General features: G+C 38.3%; 1 protein-coding gene and 1 non-coding gene across 3 annotated transcripts; one reads left to right on the top strand and one right to left on the bottom strand.

The window, feature by feature from the left end:
- The first annotated feature begins 17,273 nt into the window (after positions 1-17,273).
- Positions 17,274-17,345, top strand: trnae-cuc. The gene has a single exon. It is a non-coding gene; the product is annotated as a tRNA-Glu (tRNA).
- A 2,815-nt stretch (positions 17,346-20,160) lies between these two features.
- mrpl12 (mitochondrial ribosomal protein L12) lies at positions 20,161-25,918 on the bottom strand. 2 transcript variants are annotated; one of them, XM_034144176.1, is made up of 6 exons: positions 25,697-25,918; positions 23,759-23,957; positions 23,578-23,649; positions 23,247-23,384; positions 20,635-20,765; positions 20,161-20,599 (listed from the first exon to the last, which is right to left on the bottom strand). In XM_034144176.1, exons 1-5 carry the CDS (start codon positions 25,753-25,755, stop codon positions 20,649-20,651), a joined length of 585 nt encoding a protein of 194 aa, XP_034000067.1. In that variant the 5' UTR covers positions 25,756-25,918; the 3' UTR covers positions 20,161-20,599; positions 20,635-20,648. The 2 variants fall into 2 exon arrangements, with proteins under 2 accessions (XP_034000067.1, XP_034000066.1); XM_034144175.1 differs by having other exon boundaries at positions 20,161-20,765.
- Between the last annotated feature and the right edge of the window lie 518 nt (positions 25,919-26,436).

Here is a 26,436-nt window from a genome sequence, read left to right on the forward strand (position 1 = left end):
TCGAACCACCAACCTGAATGGAGGAGGATCAAGAGTGCATACAGTGTATCAAATCAAAGAAAACAAATAATTATGTATGGAAAGAATATCCCTTTGTGGCTCATTACGTCAATGGAAAATGTATGTGAGATAGTCCAAGTTGTTCTTAATCTGCTGACATTGTAAATTCCCAATAATCCTTATTCGGACAACACAGCCGTTTCCTCAGGCTCTGTGGTTTCCATATTGCTTATAAAGCTGAGTGAACATGAAACTGACATTAAAAAACAGCTGTGGCGGTTGGACTCAGAGTTTGCATTGCATGTGGGAGTATTGTGGTGATGGGAGCAAGAAGGGGGAAAGTAGGCAGAGCAGTTATCTTTGGAAGGCAAGCTGTAATAAGTCAGCGCTGGCACAGGAAACGGTGTGATTCACACCTCAGTGCAGACTGATTGGAATTAGGTGAGCAGTCAGAGAAGTGTGTAGTGGAAAAGGAGAGCAGGATAATGTCCGGCAGCTGATCAAACAGGGAGAAGAGAAGAGGACGGGAGTCCAAACACTTCTATGATGTGTGTCTCTGCCAATCCACTGCTTCAACATCTGTCCTCTCCTGGCCATCTGTGCAACCACAAACTGTAATTCATTTGATTTACCCGCTGTGTGTAGCTAGAAGAATGTTTTTATTTTAACTTTGTCATTATTCTAACAAAAGTAATTTGTCCCTATGGCTCAAACCATCATAATCTGGTTATAATCAGGGTTTTGAGCATATTCTATACCCAAGACACAGGGATCATCCAACTTCTTTTTAAACTGAAACTGAGTGGAGTTTTTAAAAATGGATTGTAATACATTTTTAAATGGAAAGTTTGACCTAGAAGTGGTGATTTATGAAAGGTTGGGGGTAACCAAAAATCACCGGGACTTATTATCTGCTGTCTTTGAATATCTATAACAATAGTCCCAAACACAGCTGCACGTTTGCTGACTGGCCACAAAAAGCGTGACCACATCACCCCAATTCTGGCCTCACTACACTGGCTTCCAGTTAGGTTCAGAATTAATTTTAAAATCCTTTTATTTGTTTTCAAAGCCCTAAATGGGCTGGCTCCGGCCTATATAGCTGAACTCCTCCAGCGCTACACCCCAGCCAGAGCTTCAAGGTCTGCTGACCAGCTGCTGCTGATAGTGCCCAAGACCAGGCTTAAAACCCGAGGGCACCGAGCCTTCGCAGCAGCTGGCCCTAGGCTCTGGAACACTCTGCCCCTCCATGTGAGGTCGGCCCAGACCCTAGGGGTTTTTAAATCTACACTAAAAACTCACTTCTTCTCTCTGGCCTTCTAGTTAGAGCGGAGCACGACTCCTGACTTTTCCCTGTGTTTTTTATATATATCTGTTGTAATTTATTGTCTTTTATTGTGATTGTAGTAATGTGTTTTTATTACATGTACAGCACTTTGGCTCGACCAAAAATCGCTTTTAAATGTGCTTTATAAATAAAACTTGATTTGATTTGATTTGATAAAAAAATGTATTGTTCAATGTCACACTATCTTTTACAATAAGACTTTCAAATTAAATGACAAAATACATTGATTGTCTGTGCCGTCTGGAATAACACTTACCCACCAATACTTGTTTTTTTATGTGTCTTTAAAAATCATATCAAATCACTTTGAAAATAATCTAAACCATATGAAAAATCTCTGGTGATTTTTTCCCTCATAGCTTTAGGCTTCAAAACTCCTTGTTTCAAGATGTTTTCGGATAAAAAGGGAAACATTGCATGCTTTATGAACATTCAGTATTGATATTTCTGGACTCACCAGCCATTAACATTCCATAATAATGTTGATTTAAAAAAAAAAAACGTACCAGGGTGGCATGGTTTCCTCCAACACGTCTTTGGAGTTGTTGTGCTTGATATGGTTGTGTGACGTGAATCAAACTTATACAAACACATTAGGAAGGAACAAAGATTAACACATCGCCAGCATGCAGAACCACGGAGTAAAACCCACGAGCGGATGTATCTCGTATTCAGGTCTAACATGTTAACCTTAAGGCATGACCCCGCATGGTCAGCTCTGTGTCAGTTTAAATTAGAGCCGGTTGTAACAGAGGCCTTGCTAATTTAGAGGCGTGTTACATCATCAGCATTACTCGGGAACATTCAAAATGTCTGGAATAACTGTAAGATTAAGAAGTGATGCTTGCTGTGGTTTGAATAAACTATCTAACAGGAGATGGATGCCTGTTTCCTGTTCAGACTCTTTGAAACATGGTGCAGGAATTTGGAGGAAATAACTAATGATTTCTCGTTATTCTAACATAAATGTATATTTTATTAGTTAATTCAACTTTGAATTGCAGATCACTTCTGAACACCTGAACATCAGTTGTTGTATTTAAAAAAATATTTGTAAAGAAACATGTTCTGCATGTCAGTGCGAGTTTAAACTGACTCTCTATAAACCTCTCTTTTATTTCAGTTTATTAAAGTCTCTGTTTAATAAACTGAATAAAACCTGTAGAAAATGTATTGTCTTTAATAACTTTTTCCCTGCAAAACTTCTCCTTAAATATTTTAATTGTATCTTCTTCCAAGAATATGTTAAATGGATGGATGGATGGATGGATAACATCCAGAAATGAGAAAAAGACACAACCAAAACAGACATTAATCATTTTCAGTGAGAAACCTTTGTTTTCTCATAATGGCATTCAGTGATTCTCATTTGACACACACACACACACACACACACACACACACACACACACACACACACCCACACACACACACACACACACACACACACACACACACACACACACACACACACACACACACACACACACACACACACACGCACGCACACACACACCACCAAGTTGACCATTTGCAAACAATTACAGACTGCAATGAATCCATCCAATATCTCTAAGAAATAGAAGAGAACAGCATTGTTAGGTGACCTTTTAGTTGTTCCACAAACACTGCGGAGTAGCTCATGCTTCCTCATCTGCATTCCATTTTGCAAAGGTCAACTTTCAGCAATCCCTATCCTCACCACCACTTCAGACCCTCAAAAACCCCTTCCTACTTGGAATTATAAGGAGGCTTTTCTCCGGGCTGTTTCCCCTCTGTGCTCCAGTGTTAACACTGCAGGTCGTGCCATGGCACCAGCTTCCTCCCTGACAGGATGATTGCCCTGTCAGCTAAAGATTGTTTGATTATACAAGGGTTCAGATTGTTTTCATTCAACACCGTGAATGCTAAATGATTCTGGTCGAATGTGAAGGCAAGGAAGGTGGTGCTAAGATGTTATTAATCTTTTTAGCTTGCTGTGGTTGACAGCGCGAGGTGCTCTGCCCTCATGAAAAACACTGGCACGGTGGAGACGCTGATGAAAACAGCAGCAGGGCAGCAGAATGATTAGTAGGGAGTTGATGGGGTTTTCCTGTTCCCTTTAAACACAAGTGGTGACTGAAAAGTGGTTTTCACCAGTGTTTAATGAATATGTGTTATTTGCATGAGGACTCTGATAGGGAAGTGAACACAGCATTTGGGAACGCATAATTAGAAAAGCAAAGTTGATTTACAGTACAGTACAGTGAGAGCTCCTGTCTGCATTTCTGCTCACTCCAACCACACCAGCTGTAAAAGTCTGCCAGCTGGGAATCATTATCTAGTGCTGGAAGTTAAAAGAGACTGCCAGGAGGTAATGTCCTTCCACCTCTTGCTGAGCTTGGGATCAAAGTTTTATTACAGAAGTCTACAGAGTGATAAAAACCACTCAAGCACACTTAGATGTACACAACAAGCCCTTGTTAATGTTTTTGACATTCTCATTTATCACTAGTTGAATGATCTCTGAGAGTGAACCTCACCAGGGATTAATAATCAATTACAGATTCAAGAGGCTTGTTGTCCTCTGATGAGTGGGTTTAATGGGCCCATTTATATGATGAGGTTTTCACCGGGGACTCTGAAGCTGTGTTTATTGACAAAACCATGGCAAGGTTGCTTCCGAGCTGCACTGTTTAAATCACCTTCTTATTGGTCTGCGAGTCTGTTATAATCATGTTCTGTTGGCTTTACCTGAATAAGCACTGGCAGTGTTCCCATTCAGCCCCTGTCCTATTCCTCTTGTGTCATTTCTCTGGATCATTTACCTGTTCCACTTTAGCCCCCCCACCCCTCAATACTTTTTTCATCTGAGAATCACTGGACATAAAATGTGAATATCCAGCGATGAAAGTGGCTGATGTTCGGCTGCAGAGGCAATCATGTCCTCGATTCCAGACACTCCTGCATCTAAATGACTGTCAGCAAGAGCCGCAGTGGGAAACATGCACAGAGTACGCCACATTCCTTCACCTTTTCTGGACACATTTTCGACAGAAAAACAAAGGGTAGCTCCTTAGTTAAACCAACATCAAACATGAGGCACCAGCGCTTAAGTGTTATCTAAACACAGCAATGAATCAGCCAAATTACAACATTTAAAGACATAACAATCATCTCTTGTTTGTATTACTTAAGATATACAATTAAATGGATTACACAGAAATGTGGCAACAGTTAGTGTAAAAAAGGTTCTGAAATTCTTCATTATTTTCCTTAGCGATTCCTTAATATTTGAGTTGTATTGGTACATTTTACTTCTCTTGGTCTCAAATTGTTTTAAACTAAAAAACATTAAAAAAGTATAGAGACGAAATGTCTGATGTCCTAAGTTACACTGCACTGCAAGGGGATCACAACACCCAAAGACTGGTTATATCTTATATAATGCATTGTTTTTTGTGAGTTTAATTGTATTTTATTTTGTAATTTTTCAATCTGATAGGTATCCAGTGACTATAGCTGAAAGATACAGATGTAGTCGGGTGGAAAGGTTAAGGTTTCCCTTCGAAATGTAATGGAATATTTATAAAGAAGCATAAAACACTCTTTTGCAAATTGTGTGCCTGCTGCATGGAAACACACTGAAATGAGGTGTCACCTTTTTACCTGTGGCAGCTCGGTGTGTCATCAGAGTGTCGAGACCTATTCACCTGTCACATTTTTGGGAGAACATGTCCAGTCCCCTGTTGATGAAACGCTGCTCTGCTAATTACTGACATCCGCCTCCCTCAGGACAGCTTCTACATCTGAGGCCAAGGTGAGAGCAGAACAACATCCTACTCACTCTGTTCTTCCGCTCTTTGATAGAGAAGTCACATTAGGTTTGTAATAACTCGATAAAGACATCAGCAACAAGCAGCGTCCAAAAAAGTGTCTCAGCTGTAATGCCAGGTGTTATTTCTACCACCTTACATTCGCATTTATTTGTGAATCGTTTATTTTAAATCACGTCAATTTGGCCACAGGGACAAAACACACAACGAAAGGAAATGAAAGCAATTGTTTTGTGGCCACGAAACGATATTTGACTCTACATGTGTGCTAATGGACTAAGAGCTGTCCCCAGGCACATCCATGCAAAACATAAAAGGGAGTTACTGGCAGGCAGAAACGGGGAAATGGGACTTTATTTTAGAGATCTATTTGGACTAAATGTCAGACCCATTTACAAAGAAACAAGGCCTAAGTGAAGGGGAACATTGCTGTGTTTGTTTTCATTTAACTCATAACCTTTTTAGAGAGCCAGAGACATGGTAAGATAAAGGCCATTTAGACGATGTGAATTTAGTTTCCTCCCTGAAATGTAACAGAAATGTATTATTGAATAGTCTGTGGTTTCATGCTCCATTAGAACTGGCATTTTGTTGCTAAACATTTTAAAAGAAGAATCCGTAATGTTGGATATGTTTTAACTAACAACTTAGTTGAGTAATTAAATACGGGGAGATGTATACACTCCTGGGGATGCAGTGCTTTCTATCATGATACTTATTTCTTATAAATCCATTTTCTATGTGCTTATTCACTTTTTGAATTGAGCACATAAACTTTAGTATGTAATTGCAATATAAAAATGTCTATGTCACAGGACATGTTTTCCCATTCTGATTATCGCAGAAGGGACTCACTTTTTTTAGTAACAGGTTGCACTTTACATGATTCATATGGGGTTGGTATGAGACATGACTAATGCTAAGTTATTATTTGGGCTGCTTTTAGTATTTGTTTTGTTAAAGAAATATTCAAAATGGTTTAATAATCTAAATTGTGGCCTTTTGGATTTAAAGATGCTGTTCTCAATGATACTGAAGCCATAGTTATTCACCATCACAGGGATTCACCCATCTGCAAGATACATCCATTACCATTTAATGATTACAAATTAAATACAAAGAACAAGATACATGAATATTCATCATATTGGATCATCACCCCTGCAACAAGAACACATTCATCAGTCCAAAATATCTATATGTGATTTGGAAAACGGTTTGAGAGTCATTTGCCATTAAGCAGTGTTGTAGTCAAGTCACCAATTCTTTAATCCTAGTCACTCACGAGTCCCCACTTTTCGAGTCCGAGTCACCTAGGAAGAGTCCGAGTCGAGTCCGAGTTTGAGTCAGATTGATCATTACCTGTGCTCGAGTCCGAGTCCAAGTCCGAGTCCTCCAAGAAGAGTCCAAGTCGAGTCTGAGTCAGAGATATCATTGCTCAAGTCTGAGTCACCCAAGAAGATTCCGAGTCTGCGTCACAAGCCCGAGACACCATGTATTCATTTGAGTGGATATATTTGTTTAAATGTAGCTGTTGGTTTGGTCCTTATCAATCAATATTTATTTTCTGCATTGCTGTAATTCCAAGTCTAGCCATTCAATTGTTTCTTATATGTGAAAACAATGGTAATCAAAGTCTTATCATCATTACATGACAAAACTGTCCAAAGCCCACACTTTTCAACATGCATTGACAATTGTTTTAAAAGTGTAGCCTGGAAGAGAAAACTGCTCGGACATCAGGAGCTGGCAGAGCACACGACTATCAGAGCGAATGTCTCTGCGCTCTCCAAAGTATACCAGCTGCTGGAAACCACTTGTCACTTGGCAGCCTTCAACATTAATGCCTTTAATGCAATAACGTCCCATTGATTATCAAAATAACTCCCCGCTGTACACTGGCTGATTTTTAACAGGGGCTTATTTAGCTGTCAGAATTAACATTAGTGGTGAGAGAAGCACTCAGATCTTTTTTTACTAGTAGAATAAGTAAAATAGCAAGACTACAGTGTACATTTAGTACAAAAGAAGTACTCATTATGTCAAATTACAGGTTGCATAGCTATACACAAATGCCCTTATTGTATTCTTATTTGAAGGAAATAATCATGCAAACTGCTTTTACGGGCGGCTGAAGAAATTGATGTGATATGTTGCAACTTTAATATGAATATTTATGTAATGCCATCCCCCTAGGAAAAACAAAAGAGAATAAAGCATGAAATAACTTCCTCCTTCAGAGGAGCTACAGCTCTGCATGAGTGAACTTTGACTTTTATTACAAACTTGCCCATAATCTCAAATTAGATTTGGAGCAAAACAAGTTGATTACGTCATTAGATTTAAAGAATGTTTTGGTTGTTATTTCCCACTTTTGACTCTGTTGTCGTGCCTCTATTATAGGGCAGCCAAGGTAACAGGGCTCAGTGTCACTGACTCAGTGTCTAGGCTATATCGGGTTGATAAGCAATATGATTATCTCGTCCACTAATAGCTTCTGTACGTCTACTGATGTTATTAAACATTGTGATAAATGGTAAACCCCCATAGTTTAGTCATCAGGTTTGTTCGTACCTTCACTTCCTGCTGAAATTAAAGCACACACTAAATTGCTCTGACAGGGAACATGGGCATTGAACATTTGGATATAAGACATAACATGTCCCCATTGCTGCAGCTGTTATTTTGGATGGTGAAGTCTGACATTTATGGAGGCTCAATGACAAAACCACGGTGGGCTAATATCCTTTGTTAGCAGGAGGCTTTGGTTAAAAAAATAGTCTAAATGCCCAAGTGTTGCTCTCTGATGATCTGTTTAATACTAAGTGTTTCACAGAGAACACAGCGTTGTTGGTCCTGCTGTTTCTTCCTCTTTATCATTAGCGAGCAGCAGAATCTTTCCCTCCATACTTATCACTGACTCTGAGTTATCTCTAGAGTTTTGCCCCAAGAGTGAAAGAACTTGTTAGCTTCACAATTAGAGAAATCAAACAGATATTAACACAATCCAACATATTTTGTTAGTCGTTTAGACTCATTTCAGGTCTAGATTTAAATGTATAATATAAACGTAACACACTGCGCTCAGAATTGTATAAAACTGATGTGCAGCTGGTAAGAAATTATCACTGAACTTTATTTTTCCTGCTGTGCTTGTTTGCAGACCAAATGCTGAAATCAGACTGATGCTCTACTCAGCCAGTCACAAGACTCCCTATGATTATTGTGTAACATATTTCTGATGTCCTTCCTTTTGCCTTTAGTTTCTGTTTGTGTGAAAATCAACACTTGCTGTCTGCAAAAGGCTCAAGGCCAAAGCAGAGAGTGAACGTACTAAGGATTAGATTCCCAGTTGAACCTCGAGAGAAAAGCCTGGCTCCCAGTCTTCAACCCACAAACTTTTCCATAATATGAAACCACATTTCATCCTCTCAGATGTGTCATTGTTCCAAACCAAAGGTATCGGCACTGTTACCACCCACTGCGAACAACAACAAAACCCCACAAGAGAAAAGAGGTTGTTGTCAAGGTAAACCTGGTTATTTTCCTGTTATTTTCACATGGCTTCTCCGTTGCACACATCCAAGCCAATTTAAAACACTTTGGAAAAGTGGCAAGGCTTTCATACAGGTGTTGCTATGACAAAGTGCTGCACAAGTAGAGATACTGCAGACGTGGATAAAAAGGAAGACTAAGATCTTCTCGAGCCACAAAGAACATTGGGTTGACAAGGTAGGGGTTCATAAGGTTCATTGAGAAGCTGGCCTCGATTGACTCAGCTTGTAACGGCATAATTACAAGCGGAGAACAGAGTAACTTGACGTCACAGCACGCATAACAACAGCCGGTGTTTCTCGTGAGTGTTTTCCCCGGGAAACAAACACAATACACACAAACGCAAAATTACACAAACAAACACACACGTATACAGACACACGCACGCACGCACGCGAGCGCACACACACACACACACACACACACACACACACACACACACACACACACACACACACACACACACACACGAGCGAGCGAGCGAGCTTCCCCCAGACCAGTAATCCAAATGAAAATATCTCCCCTTTGTATTTTGATCATTTGCTACGCTAATATTCGATCAGATCGATGGATTCCAGAGAAGAGGAAACTTTGAAGGCCTTTTTCTCAAAATGATGACTCGGTGACAGTCATTATATAATGTGACATATTTTGCTTAATATTTGGAGTACAAAAACAATCCTGATATCATTAGAAAGCTCTTTCCAACAGTGTATACAACTCAAAATGTGTCTTCGGGTCAATGCGACTGATTTCGATGGAGCAGGTCACTTATGTTTAGGTCACATTTGAATCCCTGTTTGGTGTCTCCCTTGCTGTTATCACACACATGGGAATGTGGAAATGCAGCGTAATTACATTAATCTTCATTGCATTAAATTGTTAACAGGTGCAGGCCAATGTTTATTAAACCAACGCTGATGTGGAAAACATAAAACCACATGCTGCTTTCTCATGCTTATTCATTTTACAACACATTTTGTGAGCCAGAACATTTTACATGTGGATGCAAAAAGTAAACACACATTTATAAACGGATGGGGAATCGTATAAATTGTCACAAGACAAACATTGTTTTCTTAGCAGCAAATGTTATTCTTTAAGGGCTACTAAGGAGTTTGAAGAGGATAGCTAACTAAGAGGTCCCTTTGCCATTTTTAAAGAAGTGAACTTAATATATATATTTTTTTTTATTATACAAATTATATTGTCATATAAAATAAAAAAGGTCAGGTTAAGTATAACTAGGTTCACTGTAAACAGCTGATCCTAATGATGTAGTAGTATTAAAATAAGCATGTTCAATATTTTTCTTTTCATAGATTACATTTTCGTCTCTTCTAAGCCTGTGACATACTGCTGCGAGACATGCGTCATATGCTGTTTTGGTGTTGACTTTCCATTAAAAGACAAGTATCTCATGAGTGTTTACCATTATAACAGTGGAACAGTAAACCTTGTTAATGCTGCCGTCTCTACCATGAAATTAAATGCCTGCCCTTCCCATGTTTTTCATTAAACAGTACTGTATGTGGTCTTCTATTTGTACAGGCCATGTTTCTGTGTGAGAGAGAAATGTGCTTTGTTTGATAAGACCTTGACTAAAACGTTTTCAGACAATGTAATAAAAAAAAGCTACAAAGCATGTTAGTCACTTATATCACGGTAAAAGGTAGAAATACATGTTCCTTCCTCTTGGTTATGTACCTGCAGCACATGGTATATCAAGTATTCCAGTTTCAAAGCTCAAATTCTCTTCCAAAATATTTTGTCAGAGTTTGAGGTCACTTTCTTCTCGTTTGCCAGAAACAACGATAAAGAGAAAGAAGATATATTCTTACGTGTGTGTGTGTGTGTGTGTGTGTGTGTGTGTGTGTGTGTGTGTGTGTGTGTGTGTGTGTGTGTGTGTGTGTGTGTGTGTGTGTGTGTGTGTGTGTGTGTGTGTGTGCATCATTAACTGCATCCCTAATGGACTTTTTTCCAGGTGGTCAGTCTGTATTCTAACCTTGATAGAGTGCCTGATAAAGAACAAACTACAAACAAAAACCTGCGTCTGTGGCTTCACTACAAAGTAAACCAGAGCGTACACTTAAAAAGAAGGATGTATACATTGTCTTGGCTATTTTACCGAGTCCCATGATAAGCACAGATGATGACTGTCTCGCCATTAGATTGCTTTTTTTGCGGGTTATGTAACTTTTCCATTAAGTATAAGCAACAACAGATCTGCTTTGGATCAATATTCCTGCATGGCCACCCATCTCTTTTAGATATTTGTCTTTCAACAAGTTGCAATATAGGAAATGTTTCTTTTTGCTTAAATAAAATAAGAGGACTGTCATGAGTTTGACCCTGAAAACGACTATCATCACTCAAACACTGACATCGGTATAGACAGCACGAAAACTGTGGGGCATGGAAAAATATCAGGTGTCTGAACATGATGTTTAAGCTGAACATGATGGATTGTTTCTTCACTGTTAAAAGAAAAGAATTGGAAAGAAGCACCTGGAACAATTTATAAGAAAAAGCCACACATCAACATACTGCTACCAAACCAAGACTTGCAGAGCTTTTCTCATAATTTAGGAGCGAAATCTTTACATGAACAAAAAGCTTCTGATTCTCCTCATAAAAGCCCTTTAACATTGTATTAAAGTGTTCCTAATTGGGAGCTTTTGTTCAGTCTGTACGTGCTGAACCAGCCAGTTTAAATAGTTATTTCTGTTAAAGAGATAGAGGACCTGCCAGCCCCTCACAGCGCTCAGACTGACGGTAAAGTCTGTAAAAATGCAAACCAATAATCCACAAGGCTGTGGACCTCAAGCAGATAAGAGATTGTTGTCTTGACTACACTATTTCTTCCTAAGCGCACAGTTAAGAAACATCCTATCAATAGATTATTAAGACACCAAATTGCATTTTCTTTAAATCCTTTCTAAAATATGAAAAATAAATCATATTTTGGCAGTGGTTACCAAACACTGTCCAATAATAATTCTGCAACTCTATAAACAATTACATTGTATATAAATATAGGCATTATGTATTTAGTGTAACACTGTCCCCCAGAGGGCAAAGAGGGCTTAGTATTGAAAAGTGTAATTTCCTGGTACACAACCTGATAATCCAAGTCATATTTTGTTGTTTTGCTGGGGGAGACACAGCCTCTATTATATATCATTGCAATGTCTTATCTGTGTCTTGTGTGATAACAAGAGTCACTTTCATTTTGTGTTATAGATGAATACATGTTTTTCTAGAGGTACATTGGCAGGTGTTATCTTCTTGGTTCTTGTCCTTGAGGGATCTAGAGAGGTAGTTGTTCGAAGAATATTAAGGAGAAAACTATTTGAGGGATGAGATGGATAGCTGCGTGAAGACCCTCAACAAATATGAAAGGATCATTTTTAGTAAATCGTTCAGAGCAAACATCTACACATAAGATTATAGTTATGTAAGCAGGGAAACACCAAGGTCAAAATGACATCTACATTGCAAAATGCTTTGGGGCCTATTTTGCTGTTTCCGACAGTGAAACACACCCTGCACCAAGGAGACACAAAAACTAAGGCAACTGTTTAACTCTCAGTCGATGAATAAATCATACACGTCAGAGTGATGAGAGGAACCCAAAAGAGATTCCCAAAGCAATTTTAAAAACCAGACTGTACAGAGAAACTGTCAGTATGTATTAAACATTAGTTTAAGCCGCCTGCCACACTAAAGCCCTTCCAACAAGGTGTCCAATTAACAGGCAATAAAATCAATGTGACCAAGACAAAATAATGTATTACCTGCATTGAAAAACAAGACCTGAAAACAGAGCCAGTTTAACTTTGAACATGTTGAAACTTAAAATACCTACAGCTCTAGACTCTCAGGTGAGCTTATTTGAGTATATTTACAAGAGATGCTTTTGAGAAAATGTAAGGTTGTAATGTAAGGTTCTCAAGTGCTGACATGTGACATGAAAAGAGGCCTACACACAGGTTAAAAGCATTCTGCTGAAGAAATGCTCAATTTTCTTTCAATTTCTCTCACATTTTGAAATGTTAGTTATAAAAAGTCTTACTTGCAGTTGAAGAACCTTTTTTGGGTCATTTGTCAGTGCGCAGGCAATGAACGAAGAAAGCATTCATGTTAAGATAGAAAGCTTTGATTCATTTTACCGTGCTTCCAAACACATAAAAGTTGGTCTTGCACGTACATGAAGAAAGAAAGTCTCACAATTCGTTGATTTAGATAATAAGGAACATTTTCATCACATAAAATAAATGTCCCCTTTCTCCTGATCTCTCCTGGCAGCTTGACTTCCTTCTGCATCCTGCACAGATGAAAGATTGACATATTTCCAACTCTCTGTCAGAATAATTGCTATACACATGTTACTGAAAAATGGCTATTTGAACTTCAAGGGGGAGCACAAAAGGTTGCAGCTTCTTCTATTACTTTGACCAAATGTAACACACTGTTCAATCACTAAGGCGGCTGGTGTCCCTATGAAACCGGCTGCAAACACATGAAATAGTCAAATAAAAAATAGACTAACAACACAACATACCTCCAAAGGCACCTAGCAAAACTTTTTGGTAGAGAGAAACGAGTCATTTGTTCTTCCCTTCTCATTCCTGACAAATTCATGTGTGTGTGTGTGTGTGTGTGTGTGTGTGTGTGTGTGTGTGTGTGTGTGTGTGTGTGTGTGTGTGTGTGTGTGTGTGTGTGTGTGTGTGTGTGTGTGTGTGTGTGTGTGTGTGTGTGTGTGTGTGTGTGTGTGTGTGTGTGTGTGTGTGTGTGTGTCAAATGAGAATCACTGAATGCCATTATGAGAAAACAAAAGCTTCTCACTGAAAATGATTAATGTCTGTTTTGGTTGTGTCTTTTTCTCATTTTCCATCCATCCATCCATCAATTTAACATATTCTTGGAAGAAGATACAATTACAATATTTAAGGAGAAGTTTTGCAGGGAAAAAGTTATTAAAGACAATACATTTTCTACAGGTTTTATTCAGTCTATTAAACAGAGACTTTAATAAACTGAAATAAAATAGAGGTTTTAGACAAGAGTCAGTTTAAACTCGCACTGACATGTGGAACATGTTTCTTTACAAATATTTTTTAAATACAACAACTGATGTTCAGGCGTTCAGAAGTGATCTGTTGTGTGTGGTTCTCCACCTGTCAGCAGAGACAGATAACCTTCTCACCTCACCACGTAACAGACCTCCCAATCATCTTCACCCTCACCTCCTGTAGCGTGTGTAAGTGCACCTGGTAATGATTTCAACAAATGCTACTATCACAAGCACCACAATCAGTCAAGCAAACTGATTTGGTGAGTGTAAAATTATAGCTGAAAAACTTCAGGTGATATTCAAACTGACTGGATATTTAGCAGCCTATTTCTAAGCGACACCACTAACATTCAGCTAGCCTGCTGAATTAAAGAAACTCAATTCAATAGCCAGATAATAGCTGTAGGAAATACACAATTGTACCAGTAGATGTTTCCATCATCATTTTATGCCTTTCAACCAAACAAACACATTTACAGTCATTATCAAGTCCTTTTAGGCACACCATGGCCCAAAGTGGCTCGCCAACTTATTAATATTTGAGGAAATTGGGTAAATTTAAACATTACCATAAAACATTATGCTATTCTAAAAAGTCAGTATAACAGGAAAATAAAAAATATGATTTACCACAATGCACAATGCAATCAAGATGCACGCCTGACGGATCGATGAGGCACAATTTGATTATTTTCTAATTTCCCAAAGTGATATTTATGCTGCAGTGGTAATGAGATTAAAAAACAATTCTTTCTGACCTTAAATAGATCCAGTGGGTGTTCTTCGCAGTCATGCTGGAGGAAAATTCACCAAATTACCAATGAAAAATGAGCTCCTGCTGGTTGCTGGCATAATTTTAGCTGCACTCTTTATCCTGCTGCTTGTGTCGGTTTGATGCTGCTCCATTCAACGCCAAATATACACATTTAGTGCCAGTAAACCTTCATTATTGTATCTCAGAAAGAGCTATACATTGTGGATCAACATATAGAGTCAGTGCAGAGCCTTCCTATACTCTCTCCTTCTTTCTGTGCCAAGGAAGAGGTGCTGTTTGTTTGTGGAAGAAAGTGTATGTATATAAAATTAGTAAAACAGTTTGACTGCTGCTATTCTTTTGTGAACATGATCTGCCAGCATCCCAGGGATTAACGAACACAAATCAAAAGGTCATTCAGTTCAAATGCATTTTTATCAAGAATAGATGCTGCCTTCCAATTTTACACTCAGGGTTACAATAAGGGATATGAGGTCATACAAGTGCATACAATGTTTCTGGAAGCCTAAGTGTCTCTTTTGTTTGTTAAGGATGACATGATTTCAAATGAGTAGTGCATCATGGTATGAATGGGCAGCCTGGCACGGCACTGTGTGCTGACTCACATAGAGGGAGGGGGGCTCATGACTGAAGACTGAAACAGTAACTGGAGTTAAGGAGGCTGCAAGTCAGAGCAAAGGCAAGACATTAGCAAACGATCCCTGCTGTAGGATCTTACACTGTAGACATATGTGATAACCGCTAATGATGGTTCGTGTTCTCAATCAGGTTTCTCTCCTGAGTCTGGGTTGCCGTAAGTCCAGACAATAACTTTGTTGTTGCACACAAAACTACTCCTTTAAATCTATACTTTTTGCAAGACCCAATCACAATAGGGATTACAGATGATTATCTGTCATATCCAATTATATTATGATCAACCCTTGTGTCTCACTTTAGAAAACTGGCTCTAAAGTTGTGGAAGACAAACAACGTCAAAAGAGTTGTCAAAGAACTGCCGTAAGAATACACTATACATTAACATCATTCTCTTCTTTCACTGAGTTCAATCTTTTAAATCAAATAATACAGCTGCATTGCCTCTAGTGTTGAATATAGAAACTAGCATGCATTGCCCCCACAGGGCAAACATAAGAACACGACTCAGTCTGGTGTAACATTTAAAAGATTTACATTTTTGAGAAATGTCAAGAAAATAGTTCAATACAATAATGGTGGTCAAAAAAGTGAACCGTAATGCCTTTCAATGAGGACATTTTATCCTTAACAATATGAGTGCCTGTTTTTTTGCCATACTATTTTTATAGATTTATTTAAGTAGGGTAGGTGAGGTTAAAACATGTTGATTAAAATGAAAGGATGTTACTAATTGTTAATACAAGCCTTTCCATTTCAACATTTTATTTGAGGATTTATTTTTATGCTCTTTTGAAACTTTCCACTTCAATTTGCATTTTATAGCCATTTGGCAATTTTTGATGATTATGAATTTGCATTTCACTTTTTATTTGAGTACTTTGATTTGAATTCTCCAAATGTCCCTTTCCATTCAAGTTGCCAGTTCATAGACTGTTTTTTTCAATATCAAAATGTATGTTGTTATTCTTACATTTTACTCTTCTTGGAAATATTCATGGTGTTTACTGTCTCTAAGCAAGGGAAGAGTATTGGATGTACTCTCTTTCGTTTTCTGTCTTCTCCATGAATATTTTTTTCTGAGAGAATGTGTTTTCTTATTTATTCAGTTGTATGTTATGATTATTATTCTCCTCCTCACCTTTTGGAAAACACACTTAAACATGCTCTTCAATATGTTTTCCATTGATTATGAAAAAGGAAAGTAATTCAGCATCAGTATGACATTTCTTATGGTTTCAGATCTTGCCGTCTTTTGAGGGAGTCCACTGACATACACCAAATATTTACTTTTATCAACCTGAGAGCTTTTCTGCATGCAATCTTCCTCCACGCTCCTATCCATTTATCAACCTCTTCGTAATCTGCCTTGCAATTTAGCCAAACCTGTAATGAAATCTCAAAAAGAGAATCACTTTAAAAATGCAATGGATACAGGTAGCATTTTGCTTTTTGAACGTTTTTGAAAGACAGTTTACCAGGCACAGAGCATTTAATAAAAACTGCACGTTGTTGATGCTTTTATCGCCATTCACCTGGTTGAGGTTATATTTACTTACATCCAAAGTAAAATGGCCAATTATTTAAAGCACAAACACTACAGTATATTTCCATCTTTTAAATATTTACCATGCTTTTGTCTTATCTAAGGCATTGGCCTATCACATGAATAAAACAAACAGCCTTAAATATGGACTACTACACCACCTGGTGGAAATCTACAAAACGTCAGGTCAGTACATGTTTAACCACCAATATCAAGTATTTAACCTACCATAGACTGTGTAAAATAATCGGTTGTCACCCACATGGTTCTGATCAATCAAAATCACTTTTGAACATGTTTGGGGGTTTACACGGGGCTGAAGAGGGCCTTTAAATTATATATGTTGTACTCTTTTTGACTAATGATGACGAGTAGGCCTTTCTTTCACATAATACATTTTTGTCACTATGATGTGAAAAGTGTCTGGCTAATTGTGGCACATCATGGTATTCAAAACAAAACTCCTCCATTTATAAATAATAAAGTAAAAAATATTCTGAAAAGTGACACACTTTATTACTTCCCTGGTGGTCTAGTGGTTAGGATTCGGCGCTCTCACCGCCGCGGCCCGGGTTCGATTCCCGGTCAGGGAACGACTATTTTGGGCCGAAAGTTTCTGAATTAGCACCGTGGTCTGAAAGAAGGTGATATCTGAAGAGGCTGCTGTACCAATATACCGAAGTTCTATACCGAAATTCCCTCGAGAAAGATAGTCATGTGAAACAACACATAGGTCTTTTCAACGCATGGAATTACTCTGCCCTCTTCCAGGACACCAATTGGATTCCTTCAACTAAATAGCATAATTAATACACATTTGTAAGTAATTATCAGACCAATTAGTGGTTCAAACATCACTGAGGTGATTAAGAGAGATTTTATAACCTATAGTAGTCCAAAAATCTAGTTAACCCATTTAATCCCATTGGTCACAATAGTGACCGTAAAACATATTTTCACTTATAAGGCTCTATAAATGTTACTGAATTCTATATCAATGTATTTCCAGAAAATATTGGATAAATAAAGGGTCTCAATGAAATATGTGCAGTGTCACATGTTTAGTGTAAATTGTCACATGACTGGAGCTGTTCACTTCCTGGTTGCACCAAGTGAAGAGGATGGCTGCCTCAAAGCTCCCAGAAAAACGGTTAGTAAAGAATGTTAAAGGTGGGGTAGGTAAGTTTGAGAAACCGGCTCGAGATACACTTTTTGTTATATTCCATGGAATGCTCTTAACACCCCGATAGCAATGAATATTTTAAGTGCTTTGACAAAAAATCCATACAAAAATGTCATCTGTGGAAGCCGTAGTACTGTAAAAAGCACGACCAATCATTTTAGCCGGCCCGGCTAAAATAACTGGATGGCCTACCTGCCTGTCAGCCTTCCATCTGTGCACAAACTTATCTCGTGCCCTCATTGGTCATGTGCGCGTTCGTGTGTGTTGGAGGAGGGGCTCTGTAAGGAAGTGGCAGATTTTTTCCGGCTGTGGAAACATTTTTCAAATTCTAGCGATCTCGAGCTGGTTTCTCCAAAATTACCTATCCCACCTTTAACGTAAAGATAGTACAATGATTTTTGGTAAACATAATCTTTAAGGTATCTAGTATAGATACATGCTTTTGCAATAACTTAACTTTTTTCAATGTGGAAACAGAAAGATTAAACATGTTGATGGCAATAATAGTGACCGGCGGGATAACACAGTGCATCTTCTAGGTATACAGATTTACACATACAGAGTCTTTTAACCTAATTTCTTACTGTGTTGTTTCTTTTAGCTTTACCTTGAGTCAGGTTCTGGATATGTTGGATCTAGGTGACAGCCCAGATAAGGCATGCAACATTACAGTTATCCCTCAAACTGAGAAAGATGCTTTCCTCAGTGATTGTGATAGCGATGGGTCAGATATGGACTATGAGGGGGAGTCAGGCCATTTGCCAGCCAAGCGCTTGAATGCATATGCTGAACTTCAGCAAACTGATCATGACAGGAACAACGTTATCAACTAGAGAATGCAATTCCTGAAGAAATTGCTAGTGGGAATGCACTGAAAAGGGGTGAAAAGTTTTGCATGAACTAAGTTCTAGTTCCAGATCTTTTTGGTGTGAAAGCAAAATCCCAAGAACTATCAGAACTATTCCTGGGAAAAGTACTCCGGTGTGAAAGCGCCTATTGATCTGCTCACCTTCTCAAGGATAGTGGCACAGTCACTTATGCAAAAGTGTGGCACAAAACCACTGAGCCAGGGCAGGAGATCTCTGCTGGCAGCTACTGTTGAACATCAGGGAAGATATGACAAAGCTTCTCACTGGCCAATCAACACGATGCAGAGATGTCGTCACTGTGACAAACGCACTACCTATGCAAGTGAGAAATGCAAAGCACCACTGCACATTCAGTGCTTCAAGATGTACCATGGACAGTAGAAAGGGAACTATAAGTGAATGCAAAGAGGCTGTAATAGCTATAACATTTTTTTTTTAAAGCAGACCCAATAAAGGCTGTGGAGATGCAGTACGAAGGACAAGTCCATGACAAAGGGGAAAAGTCCAAAATGACTGGATGGTTTTGGAAAAGAAGTTCAAGTTAATCAAACAGTAGATTGTAGTTCAAAATAGTGATGCACAAACTAATCGTGCACTTGGTTCTAAAGCCTATGATATATAGATTGCATTTTTGCCTATTCTACATGCTACCTTTTCTAAATGTTACCTTTTATGTTCTATGTGAATGAATCACACAAGTGGCTGTACAGTTGTTTGTGAATGTTGCACTAAAATAACAGAAAGACAATGTTACAAAGAATATTGTACTAAAGTAAAAGTTCAAATGTTACAACAGATGTATAATATTAATGTTTCAATACGTGTTGCACTAAAATAGAAATGTTGAAACACGTTGATGGTTGTTGATATTGGTGTTGTATCAGGAATTTTGATATGTAAAAAGTCTAACTAGAATTTGATGGGGATTGCCGTGACAGTTTTAAATGTGTAGATAACTAGGCTTGGATGTATACAAATGTGGATGACTGCATAGGAGAAGTATGCCAATTCCATATATGTATTTTCACGGCAACACATAATCCCACCGGTCACAATTGTGACCGGCAATAAAACATAATTTTTAAACTACTTTCCCATGAATTTTTTTTAAAACAATGATTGATTTTTTCAAAGGGTTACTGATGACACAATATATGGATATTTTCATGTCTGGGAAAAATGTGGGATTAAATGGGTTAAAATATTTCCTTCCTCCATCAAAAGATGTTCAGTCCTATAACTGCGTATGATTAAAGGCATCACACATTACATTAATATTCATTCTGTCTTGTTTTTTAAGTTTGCATATACAACATAATGCATAAAATCACCCACAAGAAAACATGAAGACAAAAGTGGAATTTTCAACTTTAATCACATTATTAACAATTCTAGAAGTAATAAAGACTCAGCCCATTCATCCCCCGAACTAGATACAGTATCTGGTATTCTTTAACATAGGGAATGGTTTCCATATCCCTACAGCATAATCTTTCTTTCTGTGAAAAGTTAAACGTACACACACAGAATGACCAACACAATAACTTGGCACCAAGGCCATTATTTCTGTAGCTTGTTGGCTACACAAGTATCAGACAGACACATGAGCAGACAAAGGACAAGCACACAGTGGGGAAGCCACTTGTGCAGGGTGTGTTCCTAAGAGTTCAGTCCGAGTTGAACCGCCCTATCTGACGCCGTCAAGAGACAATGTTAAAGTCAGAAGGCATTTCTTTGTTTCCAGGGATCCTCCTCTTTGTCGTGTAAAAAATAAAAAGATTGAAGAGAACGAAGGATGAAGTGCACAAGCAGCGACATTTTGGAGAATAGGTGGCCACACAGATCTACACAAACACAACTGTGCCGCCTGCTGCCTCCAGGGATGCTTTCAGTTTTTCTGCCTCTTCTTTGGATACATTGGCTCGGATTTCCTGGGGGAGAGCCTCCACTAGTTTTTTTGCCTGGTGTGGGATGACAGATGAAAAAGATAATTTAGTAAAAGGTTACCCAATCTGTGAAAACCAGAAATATGGCATTGTCCTGAGCTAAATTCCAAAATATATTTTATACTTTTATTTTTTTAATAAAAAGGTGCCCTGCGAAGCTTTCTTGAAGCTAAAGTTTCTGACCTTAGGTCTAACTAAATTGTTTACTGTATTTGTACTTGCAAAGAAAACTGTAATGAAAATGACAGATCCTTCATTGTTTAAAACAGTGTTTGCTAACATGTAGCCCTCCTCTCGGTGTGTTGGTTCCTTTCTGCATTTCTTGGCATGTTATCGCCAACTACTGTCAATCTGCAGGAATGACTGGGTAGCAGCGACGTGCAGTCATTGTCATACTCCAATGTAACGGGAAAAAAACTAAATAATAATAAAATGTCTCCACTGATCTGTGTTGTAAATGTGATTTCTGTATGATTCCAATCGCTTTTTATAGTCAAAATCGCCAAATTTGCCAAGCTCCGCTACAGCTACACGATGAGAAGTGAGGCAGGGACGAGCTCTGCCTCACGTAACCCTACAGTAACTGGCTGGAGCACGGGCACTAATTTAGCGGGGGCACTTATTTTGTGCCCGCGCTCCAGCCAGTTAGTGGGGTAAGGTGAGGCACAGATGAGCTCTGCCTCACCTCAGAATGCGTCACCCCACAGAAACTGGCTGGAAAGCGGGCCCTAAGCGCATGCCTGTTCCCATCTCACGGTAGGTCACCAATGTAATGTTTGTAGATCCCTTTATTACATTTATCCTCACCATCCATAGTCTCTAAAGAACTTATTTCACGTATATATGATATTTAGACTCGCTGGTCTCATCATACAACGGCGATGAAAAAAGCACCAGGGGAGGCAGCCATAACCTCTGCCGCACTGAAGGGGGCGCACGTGAGCCCACAGGTTCTTGTTGCTACTGTTATTCTACGCAGAGACGGTAGATGCAAACAACAAACTAGACTTTAGAAACTAGAGGAAGAAGAGGAGGAGATATTGATGTCATCGAGCACGATCAAAGGTAAAATTAGTGAATTTAATGCAGTTTTTTCTAAAAGAGCTCAGTCATCATTTCTAACTTTAAAAAAGATCTGGGAAAAGGACTTAGGGATACAGATAGATGAAACTACTTGGCTGAATATTTGTGAAAGAACACATTTTCCATTCACAAGCAATAAAATCAAAGAAGCAAACTTTAAATGTATCAACAAATTTGACCTCACACCCATAAAGATGCATAACATTTCCAAAGAAAACTCTCCAAAATGTCCGAGATGTAAAATAAAAGAAGGAACATTTATGCATCTGTTTTGGGATTGTGATCTCTTGAAACATCTCTGGGATTCGATTCATGCTCTCACAAAAGCCGTTTTAGACATCGAAATTAGCCTAAATCCATGTTTTTTCCTGTTAAATGACATGCCAAACTTTAAACTGAACCCAAAACATTACAGAATACTAATCACAATAACATATTTTGCCAAGAAATGTATACTTTTATTCTGGAAGAATGAACGTCCCCCAACATTTAAACTTTTCATTGATCAGATAACACATTTTTTACCTCTGGAGAAAATGACATTGGAAAAATATAATCGTGGACATATTTTTCAAGCTCTGTGGTTGCCATTGTTTTCTTATTTGGAAAACATATCCGAGATATGACCAGTGATGGAATGGTGCATTCTGTGGCTATTTGTCCTGACGGCCGGAAATACGTGCTATGGTGTTGTCATTGTCTACATTGTCACTGTATTGTATAATTATTTGTTTGTTTTACTTGTTTGGTTCTATTTTTATTTATTTTTTCCTTTTCCTTTTTATGTTTATTTTCATGGCTCTGTTGTTTAAGTTATATTGATAAGCATTTTTTGGTTTTGCCTGTGCGGGTATGTGTGGGTGAAGGGAGGGAGGGGGGAGTGTAGTGAGTGTACTGTGATATTACAATATAAATGAAATGACATCAATTATTGTACACTATAATGAAATAAAAAGACTTGTAAAAAAAAAAAAAGAAAAAAAAAAGAAAAAAGAAACTAGAGGAAGATAAGGAGGACTTTTACAAAAAAGTAATAGAGATTGTTGTCCAGAAGGATAGCATGGACTTCATCTTCAAGTCAAGGTAAGACCACAATTGTAAAGAAAATGGGATCTTACTAAGAGAGAACAATCCAATATTTAGATTTTGGGTATCCTTTTGTTGAAGGGTCTGTTTAAAATTAATCGAAACATCAGACTAAAAAAGCTTTTGAAAATAACAGAATATTTCGATTAAGGTCAAAATATAATATTTGTAAATCTGACTCTGAAAGAGTCAGTGCCTCACCAGCCATGAACCTCACCGCACGTCACTGCTGGGTAGCGTTACCTTACCAGTGGACCAAAGCTCCACAGGGCACCAACCTTTAAAGACTATGATCAGACTGGACTGAGGACTGGTCATGAGACTTACCTGCACAAGATTCAAGCCTTGGATGCAGTTCTTCACTTCCTTTATAAGTTTCACTTTGTCAGCTGCCTTTAATTCTGTCAGTTTTACTATGAAGTGGGTCTGCTCTTTCTTGACTGGTACGTCGTCCTCTTCTGCGGCCTAGTTTCACACAAAGAAAAAAAAATTAGCAAATGTATTAGTTCTCTTACATGACAACAAATCTGACAAAGGACCTACATGTTTTATCATAACAAGTCTGAAGTGTTCATTCAAAGTAGTAGTTTATGATTGTGTTGTAGCAGACAAAGTTATACTGTTAGGTGTTTCAATTTCCTCTACTCTCTGTACTTACTGGCGCAGATATAGCTGAGGCATGCATCGCCCCCATCGGCATCATCCCAACATCCTGAATGTTCAGAGTTTTCTGCAACCAACACAAACAGATCATTACCCAACATGTCACCACAGATATATCACAAACAATATCTTACAGGGGGTAAGATGGGTTAGATTCAGTGACTTATTCCACTAACCTTGAGGAGCTCATTAAGGTCCGACACCTCTAATAAAGTGAGATTGGCTATGTCGTTGACCAGCTGTTGGATTTTGGAAGGGTACTGTTTGGGTGCTCCGTCTAGTGGAGGGGAGGCGATGGTTTCTGAATGTGTGGCAGGACTGGTCTTCAGGAGTCTGAGAGCACACCAGGCTGGTGTTTGCCGCTGAAGCTGTGACCTGGAAAAATACAATATATTGAAAATAATTATTCAGAGTTTCAGATGAAGGACAGAGTCAACTGAGAGCATCTGCAGCAAAACATCTGGCATCAGCACACCAAATGTTTGGGATGTATCTCACATGCCAGACATGCACTCCAACATGTATTTAATGGATGCATTTGAATTACCAATGTACCACTGACCAGTTAATGCCAATCTTGCTATTTATATCTGCACATTATGTATGTTTGTGACTCCTTTAAAAAGTGTGTAGTTTAGAGAAACCTTATACAAGACCTGTTTAAATGATTACTCTTTATAAAACTGATTTGAATACTTTTAAGAGGTTGGTGAGGTCAAATAATGCAGTTATTTAAAAGACAAAAGTATTAATGAAACCAAATGTGTATTAGCTTATCGACTGTTGGTAAGACAAATAATTAAATTAGCACCTATTCTGATTACTAGCTACTGACCATCTATTTCTTCTTTTTTAATTTCAGGCAAAAATAACCAACATTCCTAAGCTTCTGAGTTGTAAGAAGTTGCCTTTTTCCCGTGTCTTTCGGAGGTGGATGAAATATTTAGATAATTTACTTGGGTTAAAATACCAACACCACACTGTAATAAATACTGTTACAAGAAAAAGTCCTGCATTGATATTCATACTAGAAGGTGAAGTACAACAGTGTTAGCATGGAAATATACTTAAACCATCAAAAATAAAAGTACTAATTTGAATGCAGAATGGCCCCCTTTCTGAATAATGTAAATGTAATTACTGGAATATAAATTGTGATGCATTAATGTCTTCATCAATGGTGGAGCTTATTTTGTCTACTTGTTATGCTGATAGATAGTTCAATTTGAAAAACACCATACTGTACTAGATTATTTTACATTAATAATTTGGTTTTCAGATAGATGGTTCACTGAGATGCAGTGGGAAAAAAAGTCATAGAAAATAGAAGTACTCAAAGTACCTCAAATGTTATCTTAAGAACAGGACAGAGTAAATGCACTTGTAAGTGTTTGAGTTAAAGTCCTCAAAAGAGATATTAGAAGAAAGTCTGCCATTAAACCAGAATTACTTTGTTATGCTAACCTGCTAACCACCTTGTGACCACTCACATATACCATTTGACCCTTTATAGAGGGTGGGGGGGTTACACATACATTAAGATGGGAAGCAATGCTCTGAGATGAATGCTTTGTTGTACAGACATCATCTACTACTGATAGTTTTGTTGGCTGCACTTGCACACGGTTGATCGCTGATCATGTAACCTGTTATTCGTGTTTACTAAGGAGATGTAGCTTGCGGTTATTTGACCATCATAAACACGAATTACAAGGCACACGAGTGTGACCTTGGAGAAGTTAGCCGGAAGAAAATGTCAAACTGCTGCTACTTTTAGATTTTACAACCACACTTAAGACGAGGACAACGCTTCTTAATGCGACTAAATGCTTACTATTGTGTTAAAGCAGTTTAAGGCTGTAAGGTTTAAGTAACTGCTGCTGGCTAAAGCTAACGCTAGCTGACTTACTTAGCGCATTGCTACGGACTTCACAGCCATGCATCTTCAGCATTCAGACAAACTACAGTGACAACTGCATGTGTTACATCAAGAATAACCGGCAGCAGTCACCGGCTGTCTGCCCTTGAAGATGCAGGCAGTCAGACCCTGATGTACCGTTAACCGCTGCCGGTGATACGTGACAGACTGGCTGCTGCTCTGTAACGTTACGTACCGTTGAGTGGTCGCCACAGCCCGCAGCGCGGTCCGGAGGCAGTGTCTGGTGCAGTACATGCTTGCGGTAACTGAAGCCGTATATTCCGGTGTCCCTCAAAAATAAAACAAGTCTGTCACTTCGATGTCTCCTCTCAGTCCCTCTGCCTCAAAAGCACATGGCGTCCTTTCCGATCCTGACCTACCCGCAATGCATTGCGGGAGTCGTGACCTGGTAGAAAACCTACGGGAACCGAGGAGGGACAAAAGAAAACCATATATAAATAAATGTAATGCTGACATTGTACAGATTAAAGTAATGCTCTTTAAAGGTGTATACGTTTATTCAAAGTAAGTACTTTCATGAACATTACCTGCATTAATTACATACACGTATTTTCGGAAGAGGTGACTCTGAAATGATGCAGTTCCTGAGAACAAATTACTTGGCATTTTTTGTAGTAAGTAACATAATTCATTATTGGTTGAAAGCAATGTCATCTAATCACACATAATTTTGGATTACTTAAAAATCAAACATTGAAAATATTGCACCCTAGCCTTTACAACAAAAATGAAGTGAGCTAAAAAATTCAGTTTTTTTATCACTAACAAGCTCAAAACATTTAAAAACAAAATGCTAATAATGCTGCATATTCAGCATTTATTTAATTTATAGCATTGTTTTTATCATAAACGAAGTTTCATAATTTTGCCAAATGGAAATCAAAATAAATACTGGATTTATTAAATAAAGTCAGG

This window comes from Trematomus bernacchii, unplaced genomic scaffold, assembly GCF_902827165.1.
Source record: "Trematomus bernacchii unplaced genomic scaffold, fTreBer1.1, whole genome shotgun sequence".
NCBI lineage: Eukaryota > Metazoa > Chordata > Actinopteri > Perciformes > Nototheniidae > Trematomus > Trematomus bernacchii.

Coding starts and splice junctions, on each gene's coding strand:
- mrpl12 (XM_034144176.1), bottom strand. CDS start 25,755: ATGTACTGCACCAGACACTGCCTCCGGACCGCGCTGCGGGCTGTGGCG. Junction 23,958..25,696: donor GCTGTGGCGACCACTCAACG/GTACGTAACGTT, acceptor GTATTTTTCCAG/GTCACAGCTTCAGCGGCAAA. Junction 20,766..23,246: donor AAGGCTTGAATCTTGTGCAG/GTAAGTCTCATG, acceptor ATCCCACACCAG/GCAAAAAAACTAGTGGAGGC.